The following is a 17919-nucleotide window of genomic DNA, read 5'->3' on the forward strand; positions in this document are numbered from 1 at the left end:
ATATATGTAGTAAGTGGTCTAAGAAGGACAGAACACAAATGGGGCACAGATAGAGTTTTGTGATTCCAGGGGCTTTCAGTTTCCAGGTGATCTTGATTTATTCCCTAGCTCATCGGAGGAGGGGCTTGGTTGCCAGGGAAGGGCTCTACCTCCCTCACCTGCCTCAGCATCCCATAAAGAGCTAAGAGGAATGCTCAGAGGGGGAGTCCTTTCCTACTAGTCACAGATGCTGTCTGTCCATTTCTCCAAGCCCGTCCTTCCTTTACCAGTGGCATTTCCCGTCACGTACTGGCAGCAGCCAGGGCAGGAAATTAGACTTCATTGTCACAAGGGATTGGACGACCAATTTTGCTTGACTGCTTCTATGAAGGCCTTTGAAGGTGGGCCAGGTGGGAGTTTGCTATGAATTTTGATGTCCTTATTTAGAGTAGATTGATAAAACCTTATAGTGTGTCATTTTTCTTGGCTCGTAGGAAGGAGAAATAAATAGGGTAAATGAAGAAACTCAGAACAGGAATAGATGTTCTGATAATGGCACAGCTTAGATTTATTGACTGACCTAGGAGCCCAACTGGGCTGACTTTAATCTGATTTTGACCAGCTGGCTTTATTATCCACTTGATTTCCATCAGCTCTTTCACGAGGGGGAATTAAAAACAATATGCTGCTGCCCCGGCTTCACTTAAACAGTATCTCTGGAGAGGACCTCTAGCTTGAATACAGCCTGCCCCTCCACTCTGTGATTGTAATGTGCAGCCAGGGGTGAGCACCGCTGGCCAAAGGAGAGCCCATGGGCACGTCAGCAGGGGAACACATGGGAGGGTGAGAATGGGGTGATGCTGAAAATGAAGGGACTACAGTGTTCTTTTGATTTGGATGCACTTTGAAGGGACAGCCAGAAAGCCACGTCCCACTCACTTCCCCCTTCCTCGCTGGACTAACAGTGGAGAGGACCTGGGGTCTCACTGCCTGGCCGGCTGTCCCCTCAGTGGCTGTTGTCTTCGGACTCCCCTCATGGGTAGGCCCACGGCATCTCCGCAGGTGCTTATCAGAAGTCACCGCTGGGTGTCACTGTTGGACCACGAAAGAAAGCTGAGACCTGCTGAAGCGCAGTCAGAACCAGAATCAGCAAGGAAGATTGGGTGTGCAGTAGGGGGGTTGTGAATGAATGAATAATGATGAAACTTGGGGTGATCATCCTGTTTGCCTCTGGATATCTGCAGGACCCTCCCATCTTCTTCACCTTCTTCTTCAAATACTGCACGATGTCACTTATATGTGGAGTCTAAAAAAATAAAACCAGCGTCATAGAAACAGAGTAGAAAGGTGGCTGCTAGAGGGAGGGGTGGGGACAGGATGGGGAAAGAGATGTTGATCAGAGGGTGTAAGTTTCAGTTAGACTGGAGGAATAAGCTTTAGTGAGCGGTCGCATTGCATGGTGACCACAATTAATGATCATGTATTGTATATTTCAAAATTGCTAAAAGAGTAGACTTTAATAATCTCACCACAAAAATGAACTGGGGAGGTGATTCGGTTGGTGCGAAGGTAATTGTGGTTTTTGCCATTAAAATAACGGCATGATCGGATCTTTAATTAGCTCGATCAAGTCTTTCTATAATGTATACATAGATCAAAACATGACATTGATATACACAATTATTATGTGTCAGTTTTAAAAAGTTAAAAAATCAAGATAATGAGCTCTTTGCCTTTGTTTTTCCTGTGGAAAAACAAAGAACTATGGATAGTTCTAAATTTGACATTACCGGACCCTGTGGAAAGACCTCATGAAATACTAAATATTATGGTTCTTGCGTGCTGTTGCTAGGGGGCAGTGTTTACTTAGCTGATTCTGCAAACTAGCGTTAAGCGGAACCAAGCTTGCATCCAGGATTTCATGATCTAGAGAAAATACTTTGAGCATGTAGGATTTCTCTTCACTGGGTTTCAGTTTCCAACTTTAAATCAGGAAATAGTTTTCACCATTCCACAAGGTATATGTACTTCAAAACATCATGTTGTATATGATTACAACATACAATCTTATGTGTCCATTTTAAAATGAAAGAATAAATCAGGAAATAGCTAATGATACCTCTAACTTAATTAGACTAATTATATATATTTGTATATTTGGAATCAAGTCTTTCATTACTGAATTGCATGTTTAAAAATTTCAAACTTGTCTGATATTTAAAAATTAAAAAACAATAAAATTACATCCCTCTCTCTCTAAGCCTCACCTCCCTCACCTGCTCTATGGATGTATATATGTATGTATGTAAAGCTTTATTGAAATATAACTCACATTCCATACAATTCACCCATTTAAAGTATACAATTCAATGGTTTTTAATGTATCACAGAGTTGTACAACCATCACCATGGTCGATTTTAGAATAATTTTATCATCCCCAAAAGAATCATTATACCCTTTAGCTATCAAGCCCCTGCTCCCCAACCATCCCCCTTCCAGCCCTAGGCCACTGTTAACCTGCTTTCTGTCTCTATGGATTTGCCTATTCTGGGCATTTCATATAAATGGAATCATACAATATATGGTCTTTGTGATTAACTTATTCTACTCAGCATAATATGTTCAAAGTTTGTCCATGTTGTAGCACGTGTCAGTACTTCATTCCTTTTCACTACCAAGTACAATTCTATTGTATGGATAGACCACACGTTGTTTATCCACTTATCCATTGATGGATATTTGAGTTCTTTCTACTTTGTGACTATTTTGAAGAATGCTGCTATGAACATTTTTGTACAAGTGTTTGTGTGCATGGATGTTTTCATTTCTCTTGGGTATATGCCTAGGAATAGAATTGGTAGAATTGGTTTTTTTGAGACAGGGTCTGGTTCTGGCGCGATCATGGTTCGTTACAGACCGGCTTGAGCAATCTGCCTGCCTCAGCCTCCTGAGTAGCTGGGACTATAGGCGCGTGCCACCATATCTGGTTAATTTTTTTTTTTTTTTTTTTTTTTTTTTGTAGAGACAGGATCTTGTCATGCTGTTCAGGCTGGTCCTGAACTCCCGGCCTCAAACGATTTGTCCACCTCGGCCTTCCAAAGTGCTGGGACTACTGGCATAAGCCACTGCGCCTGGCCCTTATACTTTTTAACAGAGCCTTTAATATACTTATTTTCTCCTGTCCCAGGTACAGTTACACAAAGGCAGGGGCTTGGGTCTACTCTTTTCACTGCTGTATTCCCAACACATGGATGAGTAACTGGCATGTAGTAGGTACATGTTCAATAACTATCCCTTGAATGAATGAATGGACCTGAGTTTTCTGATTTTTTCATTCATTTATTTATTGCAATATTTTATTCAACATGGATATATAGTGCCAACTATGCACCTGACATGGATATAACAATGGACAAGACAGATAGGGTCCTTGCCCACTTAGAGTGGACACAGGGTCTGGATGCCAGGCCTGACCCCCCACTGTGGTATGAAAACCAAACAATGAAACCTTTTTTACCCACCACTTATAGACTAGTGGAAGTACACACACACACACACACTCACGCACGCACACACACACACACAGAGGGAGAAAAAGAGAAAGAGAGCTAATTGTGATATCAGGATGCGAGAGGTGTGGTGATGGGGAAGGACAGGCAGCCACAGGAATGCCAGGGAAGTACACCTAACCCAGGCTTAGGAAATCAGGAAAGACTTCCCAGAGGAGGTGATATAAATGCTGGAATCTGGATGATAAGTAGGAGTCTGATGGGAGGGGAGGGCAGTGCTTGCTGAGATGGTGCAGGTAGGAGAGCGTGGCACATTCCAGGAACATGGAGTGGGCAGGGTGTGGGGAGTTAGTGAGGGAAAGACATGAAGCTGGAGAGATCTGAGGGGCCAGCTGTCAGGGTGGGTGACCTGTTGAGGATTTGGGTGTTCTCCCAAGAATAATGGGTAACCATGGCAGGGCTTTCCACAGGGGAGTGGCACGGGTCAGTCTGGCATTTCCTGGAAAGCCTATTTGACCACAGTGTGGAGAGGCCATGAATGGGGCAGGACTGAGGCTGGAGACCAGAGAGGAAGCTCCTGCAGCAGTCCAGCCAGCAATGACTTCAACACGGTGATCTGAAAGACAGCCCGAGTGGGGATGGGGGTAACTGCAGTGATTCAAGAGAGATTTCAGAGGTGGAGCTGCTGGGATATGGGGATTGCCTGGAAGGGGGTTGCTTTCCCAGATTTCTAGTTTGCACAGTAGTGTGCCTGGATGGTGGGTTCCTCTCCCAGTTGGGACAAAGCTGAGGCTAGGAGGAGGATGCTTTAGTTCGGTGTTGGATGGCGGTGGACTGAAGTGGAGATATCTAGTAGACCCAAGAAGGCAAATAGACTTGTGTCCTTTGACAATGCCCATTCATTGGCTTTGACTGCCTGGGGCTTTGCTACAAAGATTTGGGAGGGTAGGTCCACAAGTGTGTGTCATGATTGATTAGTGATGTCTGTCATGGGTATGTCAAAAGAATTGTGAAGGGGAATCCAATAGAGTGTGCTATTATTGATTGGTGATGTCTGCTGTGGGCATTGGAAGCTGACGGCTGGGCTATGTAGTGATTGGCTCTGTAATAGCCAGTGGGCTCTATGTGCTTGGAAAAGCATAGCTTGAGATGTACATTTATACCTAATGGTAAATAGTAGGATATGAATAAGGTTGCCAGGGTTGAGAGCATAGTATAAAAAGAGAAAAGGGTTTAGGGTCAAGCTTTGAGGAAATGGCCTTTTAGAAGTTGGGTGGAGGAGTCAGAAAGATCAGAGGAGTCAGAGCAAACCAGAGAGTGAGGAGGAAAGCAGGAGAGCATGATGTGGAAGCCAAGGGAAGAGGTGTTTCTAGAAGGGTGGAGTGGTCAACAGAGTCAGATGAAGCTGAGAGCTCTGGAACTGGGGTCAGCAAACTTTTTCTGCAAGAGGCCAGAGAGTAAATATTTTCAGGTTTGTGGCCCATGTGGTTTCTGTCTCAGCTGTTCAGTTCTGCCACTGTAGCATGAAGGCAGCCACAGAGTGCATGTAATTGAATGGTGTAGCTGTGCTCCAATAAAACTTTATTTACAAAAACAGGCTGTGGGCCAGATTTGGCCCATGGGCTGTAGTTTGTGGATCCTGTTCTAGAGGAATGAGCTACGGCCATTGCCTTAGCTGTATGGGAATCTCCTGGTAGATTGAGGGGATGGACTGGGCCAAGGGAAGGAAAGAGATTGGATGGTGACTAGAGGGGAAAGTGGAAACAGGGAGGGGTTTTTTTAATGTTTAAATGCTGATGGCAAGGAGAGGAAGAGGTTGAAGATATAGGAGAAGGAAAGGGGAATGGGAAGAACGAGGCCCCATGGAGGAAGGAGATGTAGAGCTGAGGTGGGCGGTGTCCGATGCAACACCAGGAGAAGAGAAGGGAGGGGTGAGTGCTGATGCCAGGTGTGGATGCTTTCGGTGAGGATGTGGATGCAGAACCGATCCTGTAATAATGATGCAGTGAAAAGGCTGAAAAATGAAGATGCTTGAAAGCATTCTCTGCCTTTGTGAGAGATGAGAATGCATTATTCTGGAAAGAGACCCAAGGCCGCCTTTTGTGATCCATTCAGCTGCACATTCCATTTTCTCCCATTTCTATTGGCTTTTAAAATACTTATTTAGTTTTATAGACCCATAATTCTTTATAATTTAAATAATGCAGAGAGTTTTAATAAACAGGATTTTCCCGAGTTTGGTTCTCATTTGGTGGCAAAACCTTACTCATTTATGATGTGAGGCCGTCGTAGTTGTTATGAGTCCATTTTATCTGAATTATCATGTTTCCCTGAGAAATATTAATGTGTGTGATTCTAGGATCCTGCCCCAGAAGCCACTGAGAGAGTTCTGTCTTTTACACTATAAATACCCAATGTCAAAAACTTGGAAAGGGAAAAATTGCAAAAGTTGCTTGTCTCTCCTACCCAGTTCAAGCTACTGAGCCCTTTGTATTTCTCATTGGGCTTGTGCTGCCTTGCCCATAACATAAATGTTCAAGTGCTGCAAGTTTAATGAAAGAAGCTTCCTATGTAAGTGACAGCCCCATTGCAAGTTTATTGCCTGCTCTGGAATCTGGGCCATCATTGCTGATGTGCCCCTGTCTGGCTGCCGTGTTGGTCTCATTCTTGTTGCATCATGGGGCGATTCCTCTTAGTGGCTCGTGTTACTTCTTCCAGGCACCTTGGCTGGGGTCATCGATCTCGCCGTGGACTGGATGACGGACCTGAAGGAGGGGGTCTGCCTGTCTGCCTTCTGGTATAGCCATGAGCAGTGTTGCTGGACTTCTAACGAGACCACTTTTGAGGACAGAGACAAGTGTCCCCTGTGGCAGAAATGGTCGGAGCTGCTGGTGAATCAGTCAGAGGTGGGTATTTGGGCAGGGTCCTGGCTGGGGACCCCTGCCGTTCCATGCGTGCTTGCGAATGCTGCTGGGAGATTTGTGAATGTCTGTGATTTCACCTTCAAGTGCCTGCTCTGAAGTTCGTGGCTTAACACTAGGATGACGGGCTTTTTCCAGCTCTAATGCTACCACTCAAACTTCACTTGCAAAACCCTTCCCCACTGTTTCATGTGCACAATGCATATATATACACACACACACACATACACTTTAAGCCTCATATTTGGCTTTATCTTGTTATATTTGGCTTTATTTTTTCTTACCGAAGGTGGTTTGCTGATCATGCTGAAGAAATAAGGTTGACTTTGATATCTTCTAATTGAGAAGAACATAACTTTTTAAGTTATCCTTTAAAAAAAACAGCTTTAGTGAGATAAATTCACAGTTCACATTGTTCACCCGTTTAAAGTGTACAATTTAATGCTTGTAGTATATTCAGTTTTGCAGCCGTTACCACAATCTAATTTTAGAACATGTTCGTCATCCTTTCCAAAACTCTGTCTCCATTAGCAGTCACTCCCATGTCCCCCAACCTGCCAGCTCTGAGCAACCACTAATCTACCTTTTGTTTCTCTAGATTTGCCTCTTCTGGATGTTTCATGTAAATGAAATCATACAATGTGTGGACTTTGTGTCTGGCTTCTTCCACCTAGCATCATGTTTCCAGATTTCTTTCTATTGTAGCATGAACCATTACTTCATTTTTTTATGGCCGAATAATATTCTATTGTATGAATGGACCACATTTTATTTATCCATTTGTTGGTTGCTTTTGCTTTTTGGCTATGATGAATGATGTTGCTATGAACATTTCTGTACAGGTTTTTGTGAAGACATATGTTTCATTTCTCTCAAGTATATATCTGGGAATGGAGTTGCTGGGTCAGATGGTTACTCTATGTTTAACCTTTTGAGCAGCTGCCAGACTGTTTTCCAAAGTGGCTGTACCATTTTACATTCCCGCCAGCAGTGTATGAGACTTCCAATTTGTCCACCTTCCTGTCAGCACTTGTTATTATCTGTTTTTGATTATAGCCATCCTAGTGGTTATGAAGTGGCATCTCATTGTGCTTTCAGTCATCTTCCATTGCATTTTATGACCACATTATAGAGGATGTTCTGGGCCTTCTATAAAGAGAATGCCCTAGGGACAGGAGATAATAGTGGTGAACCACAGACCCATAGCATTTAGAGCTTCAGATCTTTATTAAAATCTTAGTTCAGGAAAGAGTTAACTTCTAACCCATTTCAGTGGTTACCACCATGACTATGAGTTATTAAAGGATCAGAAAGCCACGTGAGGAGGAACCAGGTTGTCAGGCTTCACATTAGGGGTAATGTGAGGATCTCTCAAGCTAGAACTAATCTTGCAAGATATAAGTAATCTATTTATACATCTCCTCCCTTCCCCACCTTTTTTTTTTTTTTTTTTTGCCTGACTGACTTACCACAGCTGAAGACATTTGGAATGCACTTTGCCATTTTTGCTAAACCTCTTTCTCAGTGGAATTGAAAATTAATTCCTTCAAATCTCAGAAGTAGACAGGGATCTTGAAATCTCACACGTTCTCAGTGCTCTCCATTACTTCCAAAAAGAAATTCTCTACTTGGGTTGATGGGAGCGGGCAGACAGGATTGGCTGTGCGCCATATTTTTATTCTTCTCTCCTACTTGCAATGTGTGTTTTGGGGAAATACAGCCATCCATCTTTTCAGCTGCTTTTAAGATTTATACTTTGATTCAAAGAATTACCTTTAGTAAGAGTGAGAGTTATTTTTAGCCTCCAAAAAAGTACATATTTAAGTGGGTAAAAGGTATTTCTTAGTCTGATTTCTCACCGCATAGGGTGTGAATATATGTGCTTGTAAAGGCCAGAGCGGTCTCCTGGAACGTGTTTTTGCATTTAATAGGCACACATGTGGCTGTCCATGGCCTGACTTGTAGGTGACCTCTCTTTTCTGCCCCCTTTACTTAAGTAATCCAGATGGTGGCAAGAAGCTGAGGTCTAGAGAGTGTGGTCTGTACCCAGCAGACCAGGCCTTTCACGCATAGGACCCCAGACTGTGTGTTTGGTTCAGAAAACCTTCTCCATACATCAGATAATTTGGAATAAATGGTTCAATGAATTATTCTGAAAGTGATCACGTTTTTCTTCTCTGATAGCGCCTCTCAAATGTTAGTGCGCATAGAACCTCCTGGAGGGCTTGTTAAAACACATTTACCTGGTCCCCAGCCGGGAGTGTCTGGTGTCTGGTTCAGCAGTTCTCGGGTGAGGCCTGAGAGTCTGCATGTCTCATAAGCCGCTGATGTGGCTGGACCATGGACCCCACCCTGAGCAGCAGTATTCTAAAATACAGGTGCGACCCGTATTCATTGGCAGTGCGGGTGCTTGCTGTGGTTGGGCGTGGCCTTAATGAAAGCTAAGAGAGACCAAGCCACCACAGACAAGACAAAACTAATCTGCCAGGGTCTCGGAGGCAGGATTTTCTGCATCACACCTTTGATTAACTCTATGCAAGTGGTGATTAAAACCAAGCATCATCCACGGTTTCCATTACTGCTGAGCCTTCCCTGTGTAGAAGGCGCGTGTAAACAGCTCCCAGAGAAACACCCGCTGCTCTGTTTGTGTGTACTGACTGTAGCAATAGCAACAGCTGATAAACCTACGCTGGCCTTTTGGTTTATACAGGACTGGGACAAAACCTGCCCAATCCCGTCAAAGCTTTTGTTGTCAAGACAGATGGGGAGGGGTTGAGTCTGTTGCTCAGGTCAGCTGTGGCTAATGTTTCCTTTTTTGTTTTGTGTCTGTTGTCTAGGGTGCCAGTGCTTACATTCTGAATTACTTAATGTACATCCTATGGGCGCTGCTGTTTGCATTTTTGGCTGTCTCCCTGGTGCGTGTATTTGCACCATATGCCTGTGGCTCTGGCATACCAGAGGTGAGTTCTGGCTGATTTTTTTGGTACCAATAATAAGAATAGCAAATTCTTCTGTAGCACTGTCGTGCCAAGCACAGTTCCAAGCGTTTTACTTCTACTAACTCATTAAGCTTCTCAATAAGACTATGACGTAGGTACTATTATTCTGCATTTGATTGTTGACAAAACTAAAGCACAGAGAGGTTAAGTAACTTGCCCCAGGTAACCAAACTGGTAAGCTGTGAGTTGAACCCGGTGTTCTGACTTCAGGATTTACACACTGTCTTCAAGATTTCTGTGCTATTGCTTCTCAGATGATAAAAGCCTTGTCTTTGTAAACCAGGCATAACTCTTAAAGCCTGTGGAATCAGAGTTCATTAACCACACACATAAACACGCTGTAATAACTCATCAGTGCATCTGTGATGTAATGTGAGAGACGATAGTGGAGGTTTGTTGCTGTGAAAGTTCACTGATGATGAAATCTCTCTTGCTATGTTTTGCTCTTCTGGTGGCAAGCTAATAGCAATCTTTTAAAAACCTGAATTCTGCCTTTAATACATGTACTGTGAATGTACCCCCGTGAATTTCGAGTTCTTATAAATAGTTTTCAGCACTTTCATGTAACCGAAGTATGAGGGAAGTGACCTCACTGATTAAGAGGAGTGCCTGAGACCAAACTTGAAACCTATGAGGACCTACTGGGCAGAATCATGATAATTGAGCTGATTCCCGAAAAGCCCAGATGGTGGAAATTTTAGCCAGAAGTAATTTTAAAAGTTCTGGTATTATCACTGTAATCCATGCAGTTCAGTTCTCCTTTGGGTTGATGCCTTAGCGATGCACACAGGCAGTGGGCTAGAGAGTTTGAAGATGCAGTTGTGGGCTGAGTATGGCAGTAAATCCACACCCTTTGGGAGGACCCTGCAGCCCTGATGGTGGTCCAGGCAGTTTGCAGAAAGGGCTGAAGTCATGAAAGGACAATCAGAGGCAAAATTCAACATGGTCTTTTTTCAGGAAAGATAGAAAAAAGAAGTCTTAATATGTCATGCTGAATTTTTGATGGTTGATGTTAACATATTGCTTCAGGAACCTGAAAAATAAGCTGTATTACCAACCTATTTTCTCAGCGCAGCCAGTTCTGCTATAATGCAACATACGCATTCCTAAAAATCACCATGCCATGCAAAATCACACAACAGAAACCACAGGGCTTTATGGCGAACATGAATTAGGGGCACAATACGCAAAACTTCATCACTGACACATATGACAAAAAGAGGAACCTAGTAAAAACAGGAGCACAGTTGTATACATTAAGTGGCTAAGAAATATGTAAATACCACAATAAATATGTCACTTCCTGCAAAGAACTTGAAGTTTGCTTGTGGAAGTGGGTGTCGCAAGGGCTGCAACTTACGCGTTGCTGTGAAGGGCATAGGGAAGGTTATCTGAAGTTGTAGGTGAAGTTGAGACAGCAGGCATAGATGGGTGTGGCACCCTGGCATATGTGTGAACCGGTAGATGTTTGACTCGTGTATTTTGTGTTTTCCTGCATGACTGGGTGCAATTTTCTGCATTTACCTGGTATTTCTCCTGGAGGAAATGTGCATAAATAGACATAAAATTTGCGTTATGCTCAAATTCCTCCCTAACATGAGTGGCATTGGAACAAATTTGCATTTTCTTTTTTTCTTTTTCCTTTTCTTTTTCTTTCTTTCTTTTTTTTTTTGAGACTGAGTCTCACTCTGTTGCCCAGGCTGGAGTGCAGTGGCACAATCTCGGCTCAGTGCAACCTCCGTTTCCCAGGTTCAAGCGATTCTCATGCCTCAGCCCCCCAAGTAGCTGGGGTTGCGGATGTGTACCACCATGCCTGGCTAATTTTTTTTTTGGTTTTTATTTTTAAGTAGAGACGGGGTTTCACCATGTTGGCCTAGCCTCATGTGATCCATCCGCCTCGGCCTCCTAAAGTGTTGGGATTACAGGCGTGAGCCACCACGCCTGGCCTTCTTGTTTTATTATTGTTTTATATAGAGACGAGGTCTCACTCTATTGCCCGGGCTGGTCTCAAATTCCTGGGCTCAAGTGATCCTCCCACCTCAGCCTCCTGTGGAGCTGGGACTGCAGGCATGTGCCACCATGCCCAACTAATTTTTGTATTTTTTTGTAGGTTTTTGCCATGTTGCCCAGGCTGGTCTTGAAATCCTGGGCTCAAGCAATCCTCCCGCCTTGGCCTCCCAAAGTGCTAGGATTACAGGTGTGAGCCACAGTGCTTGAGGCAAATTTGCATTTTCCAACCAAGTGTCGTAGCAGAGCTGACTGTATTTTATTTGATGTCTAAAACATCTCAGTTTGTGATCCCACTGCCCAACAGTGGGCATTTTTGACTCAAGCATTTTGCAAATAAGGAGATGGCCGATGGGGAATTGGTGGAAAATAGAAGCAGTAAGAGGCACACTGGGTAGTCCCATCTCTCCCTTCCAAGAACTGTAGATGTGTGGCTCAGCTGGTGTCCTTATAGACAGGGAGTTCGAATATGAGTTCTATCTTTGAAGGGCTGGCTGGACTTTGTCATCATCTAAATTGGGCATTTTATTGGTGATAGCTGAACTCAGAAGGAGTAAAATACTGAGTTGAAGATTTGTTTCTTTTCTTTCCTTTTTTTTGACAAGGTCTCACTCTGTTGCCCAGGCTGGAGTGCAGTGGCATGATCACAGCTCACTGCAGCTTTGAACTCCCAGTTTCAGGCAGTCCTCCTGCCTCAGCCTCCCGAGTAGCTGAGACTATAGGTGTGCATCATCATACCTGGCTAATTTTTGTACTTTTTGTAAAGGTGGGGTTTCGCCATGTTGCCCAGACTGGTCTCTAACTCCTGGGCTTAAGTGATTCGCCTGCCTTGGCCTCCCAAAGTGCTGGGATTACAGGCGTGAGCCGCTGTACCTAGCTGAGCATTTGTTTCTTATGTGACAAAAGTACAAGGGATACATAGACATGGATGAAATTAAAAAATGTGATGTTAAGTGAAAAAGCAAGTTTTACAAGGATAAAGTATGATTGATAGAACGTCTATAAACAGCTAAAATGAAAAAACGTATGTGCTAAAACTATAGAGAAAGGGGAAGAAATGGTAGGAAGTGGTGAGGGGAAGGAGGAAGGTTCCACTGGGGAGGCAAACACGAGGTAGCCACTCTTCTGTTTCTTAAACTTGGTAGTGGGCACATGGGTACTCATTTTTATTAATATTCTTTTAGCTCTATATAAGTGTGTGATGGATTCATTTCTCTATTTCCTAAATAGTTCATAACAATCTTTTAAAGAACTTTCAGGAACCAAATGGAGGTTTGACCCAGCAGTAGCAAAGTCTTCATGTTACTATAGTAGAGCTGGAAATTCTTAACATAAGGATACAGTATTTTTCCCAGTTCTTGGAGGAGAGGGGCAGAGTAAAAAGTAAATGTAAATAAATAATTCATGGGTAAAAAGAATCTCCTCCCAGTCAACACCCAACTAAATATGGAAACTGACTTCAGTTGAGACATGAAGCTGTTCTTCATTCATTCCAGCAAAGATATTGACTGAACTATTTGGAAAACATGTTTATCATTGTCTGAGGTGATCTGCTATAAGCTGCTATATGGCACACTGTGTAAGAATGAACTTTGAATGTGATGCACTTATGTATATTTAAAAAATTGCTCATCCTCCCTAGCATTTGTTTCTAAAACATTTTGATTACTTAGAGTGAAAAATTCCTTTGGAAACATTTTTAAAAATGCAAATTTAGGCCAGGTACGGGGGCTCATGCCTGTAATCCCAGCTACTTAGGAGGCTGAGGTGGGAGGATTGCTTGAGGCCAGGAGTTCGAGGCTGCAGTAAGCTATGATTGCACCACTGCACTCCAGCCCGGATAACAGAGCAAGACCTTGTTTCTAAAACAGAAAAAAGAAGCAAATTTAAAGAAGGTTTTTTTTTTAACGTAATAAATGCTCTCTATAAAAGTTCTGTAAAGCACATTTAAAGGTGAATACTTGCCTGTAATCCCAGCACTTTGAGAGGACAAGGTGGGAAGATTGCTTGAGCCCAGGAGTTCAAGACCAGCCTGGGCAATGTAGTGAGACCTCATCTCTACAAAAAAATGAAAATAAGCGGCAGAGTGTGGTGGCTCACACCTGTAATCCCAGCACTTTGGGAGGCTGAGCTGGGTGGATCACTTGAGGCCAGAAATTTGAGACCAGCCTGGCCAACATGGCAAAACCCCGTCTCTACTAAAAATACAAAAATTAGCCGGCGTGGTGGCACGTGCCAGTAATCCCAGCTACTTGGGAGGTTGAGGCACGAGAATCGCTTGAACCTGGGAGATAGAGGTTGCAGTGAGCTGAGATCACACCACTGCACTCCAGTCTGGGTGACAGAGCAAGATTCTGTCTCATAAAAAAAAAAAAATAGCCAGGTTTGGTGGTGCACTCCTGTAGTCCCAGCTACTCTGGAGACTGAGGTGAGAGGATCACTTGAGCCCAGGAAATTGAGAATGCAGTGAGCTGTGATTGTGCCACTGTACTCCAGCCTGGGTGACAGAGCCAGACCCTGCCTCAAAAAAAAAAAAAAAAAAAAGAGTGAATACTCAGCTTTTGTTGCACGTGGGACTTGAGAGAGAACTGGGTAAGGGTGTCCTCTTTCTACTTGCTTCCTTTTGTCAGTAGAACCACTGTCATGTCAACTATATGAGAAATCATACCCTCTCAGAACTTACTCTGTGTTGATGTTTCAGTTTATTAAAAAACATAAAACATAAACACTCTTACAAATATTTATTTATCGGAAAGAGTTCTGGTTTTCAGGTTAACACCACCAAGTCACAAATCCGCTGCAGTACATCTCATTAAAGCCCTGCTCGCTTCAGTCTCTATGAATTCAAATTAAAGCAAATGATTGGATTTTGCCATCTACTGGGAATGAATTTATCTTCTTTAGTCCCTAATTTGATCATGAGAATTTTATAAAATCATGTTAGAGAATTACAAAATACCTATTACATTGTTCAATTCACCACATGTCATGGCTGGCAAAGGCTCAGGTAATTTAGATGCTTGTAATTTTCTAAATGGTATTACGCTTTTAAACTATACCCTTGGGTCCAAATCCACATTAACTAACTGACAAAAAATTATAGATAATTTTATTCGAGGCAACACAAAAGGGCAGAATTGTGGCAGGCGTAATAAAACATCCCTTAAATAAAGGGATCTGAGATCCCAGAGCACGGGCTCAATTAAGCTAACTACCACTAGTTAAGGACGGGTCTAACCACCACTAGTTTGTCTGCCACGAGTTCAAGGCTAGTTCAGGAAACACCATCTGACTGTATAGCTAGGAGACCTTGCACATGTTCTGTAGGAAGGAGCTCACTGAGTCCTTCAGGAACATACACACTCTTGGATGAGCTCACTTCATGACCCTCCCCAAATCGCCCAAGGTGACATGATGCTTAGTAGAAGGACCTGGTGAAAGAACAAAGAGTGTTTCAGGGCTGTCCCTTAAATACTGTATTGAGGAATAAGGAATCTCTGTGCTGCTCTTTTCAGGAATCAAGCAGTGCTCTCCACCTGGGCTGCATTTTAGAGTCACCTACGGAGGCTGTAAAAGTCCTCATACCCTGGATGCACCTCAGACCAATTATATCAAATCTCTGGGGTGAGAGCCAGTCAGCAGTGTTTTCTAATTCCCCAGGTGACTCTGATGAGTGCCACGGGTTGAGAACGACTGTAGTAGCTATTTGAGAAACTGATTACTTGGCAGAGCAATGCCCACAAGGAGGTGTTTTGAAGTTACATAAATAACACTGACAAGAGATAACCTTGTCCCATTATGTATTACATAATGGGAAAACCAGAAATTGACCACAGATGTCATTGACTGATTCACTTGGTGTCTAATTAATCTGTGATTACAGGCTTGTAAGTTGCTAACCCGGCAGTAAACATTCACTCCATTTCAGCCAATTGGGGGACGGGTTGGAGGTAGAAAAGTTGTTTGATCATTGATGATGCTTCTATATCTAAGAGAATGCCATTTTGGCAGGGGAGAGGCCCTTGGTGTATGAAGTTAATCACTGAGATAGGCACCCAGTTGAATTCTAAAAGCATTAGGCAAAGACTCAAGTGAACGTTTAGGAGGAAAGCCATTATTTGGTATTTATAAAATGCAGCAGGTCTGGAAATGGAGCAAGATAACACTCCCTATAGTCAAAGTCCTTTACAATAAAAGAGGGTAGGATTTGATAGAAGAGAAGGGGTCATGATGGATTCAAACATCTTTACATCCCCCAAACATATATCTTTGGAATGTTGAGCGTCTTCTTCATTTTCTACCGTTGTATTAAGAATATTTTCAAACATACAGAAAAGTTGAAAGAATTGGACAGGAAAAATTCATTAATTCATCGCCTCCAGCAGGGGTTGGCAAACTTTTCCTATAAAAGAAAGAGAGTCAATATATTAGGCCTTAGAGGCCAATGGGCAAGATGGAGCAACTATTCTCACCAGAAAGCTAGTAGTCTTTTTTTTTTTTTTTTTTTTTTTACATACTACTTTTAAAAATGTTAAAACTACACTCAGCTCGTGGGTCATACAAAAATAGGTAGTGGGCCAGATGTGGACCACAGTCTATAGTTTGTCAACCCCTGATCTAAAGTTCAACTGTCATTTTGCTCTTGTAGGGGCAAACACCTTTTTAGGGGTTTGTGGCTGGGCCTGCGAATTAAATTGACATATAAGACAATGTGCACATGTACCCTAAAACTTAAAGTATAATAAAAATAAATAAATAAATAAATACATAAGCCAAAAAAAAAAAAAGACAGATCAAGAGGAGAAAAGCATACATGTTTATTTAATGAATTTTACATGACGTGGGAGCCTTCATAAGGAGTGAAGACCCAAAGATGAAGTTAGGGTTGAATACTTATGTGCTGAATTGGACGAGTAGTAATCTATGAAAGTGTGATGAGGCAGAGGAGCCTGGGCTGGGGGGTTAGCTGGGTGAAGTGGCCAGGAGGATGAGGGTTAGTCTAACAAGGCTGGTTCGTGCAGATTTCCCTCAGCCTCAACTTCCCGTCTTTGATGATAAGAATGATGCTTCCTTCTAGTATCGGAAGGGCATCTTTCACATGGGAATTTCATCTCCAGCTTTTAAGAAACAAAATGGGCCAGTTGCGGTGGCTCATGCCTGTAATCCCAGCACTTTGGGAGGCCAAGGCGGGCGGATCACAAGGTCAGGAGATCGAGACCATCCTGGCTAACACGGTGAAACCCTATCTCTACTAAAAGTACAAAAAATTAGCCGGGCATGATGGCGGGTGCCTGTAGTCCCAGCTACTCAGGAGGCTGAGGCAGGAGAATGGCGTGAACCCAGGAGGCAGAGCTTACAGTGAGCTGAGACCGCACCACTACACTCCAGCCTGGCCAACAGTGCAAGACTCCATCTCAAAAAAAAAAAAAAAAAAAAAGGAAAAAGAAACAGAATGGTCGGGTGATCTTCTTGCACCTGCTGTTTTTCAAGAGCCTTTAACCCAAAATAGTCAGTTTGCCAGAGTGGCATATTCCTTTTTTTTTTTTTTTTGAAACAGGATCTTGCTCTGTCACCCAGGCTACAGTGTAGTGGCACGATCACGGCTCACTGCAGCCTTGACCTTCTGGGCTCAAGTGATTCTCCTACCTCAGCCTCCCAAGTAGCTAGGACTACAGGTGCATGCCATCATGCCAAGCTAATTTTAATTTCTTTTTTTTTGTTTGTTTTTGCAGAGATGGGGTCTCTCTATGTTGCCCAGGCTGGTTTTGAACTCCTGGGCTCAAGCGATCCTCCCACCTTGGCCTCCCAAAGTGCTGGGATTACAGGTGTGAGCCACTGTGCCCAGCCTGGGGTAGCATATTCTTAACTACTTCACTCTCCTTGCCTTGTCACATAGCCAGCCAGCTCTCCATCTCTTAATCTAGGATATATTTCAGAGTCAAAAGTTAACAGTTAACATCAATAGGTACATGTCTCTTCTCAACATAACAAAAGGTAATGTGAACAGGATAAAATGCCATAAATCAAGTGAGACCTTGTTAATGATTTATTCAGTCCTCTTTAGGATCTTTTGGTACTCTAGGACTCCTTACGATTTACCATGCATTGAGTTTTTAATATTTCAGTTAATATAAAATTATAGTTAAATCAAAAATGAAAATGGTTTCTGTTCCATGCTGTTGAGTGAATCTAAACTTTGAACATGTCTCTCAGAGGAATTATAGCTCTTTTCCTAGCCATGGATTGAAGGAGTTCATTCCCTCTTGTTCTCCATCCTCTGTTTCAGATAAAGACCATTTTGAGCGGCTTTATCATCAGGGGCTACTTGGGGAAGTGGACCCTGCTAATCAAGACAGTCACGCTGGTGCTGGTAGTGTCCTCCGGTCTGAGCCTTGGGAAGGAAGGGCCGCTAGTGCACGTGGCTTGTTGCTGTGGCAACTTCTTCAGCAGCCTTTTCTCCAAGTACAGCAAGAATGAGGGCAAGAGGCGGGAGGTGAGCCAGC

General features: G+C 43.1%; 1 protein-coding gene across 1 annotated transcript in view; it reads left to right on the forward strand.

Annotated features, from left to right (window-relative positions):
- The window catches only part of CLCN4 (chloride voltage-gated channel 4), an 82250-nt gene that overhangs the window by 33424 nt on the left and 30907 nt on the right, over nt 1-17919 (forward strand). The window contains exons 5-7 of the mRNA XM_004063771.4: nt 6208-6395; nt 9248-9370; nt 17703-17909. Coding sequence (XP_004063819.1) covers nt 6208-6395; nt 9248-9370; nt 17703-17909 — 518 coding nt within the window. The remainder of the gene's footprint in view (nt 1-6207; nt 6396-9247; nt 9371-17702; nt 17910-17919) is intronic.

The sequence above is a fragment of the Gorilla gorilla genome, chromosome X (genome assembly GCF_029281585.2).
Source record: "Gorilla gorilla gorilla isolate KB3781 chromosome X, NHGRI_mGorGor1-v2.1_pri, whole genome shotgun sequence".
Taxonomy (NCBI): Eukaryota; Metazoa; Chordata; class Mammalia; order Primates; family Hominidae; genus Gorilla; species Gorilla gorilla.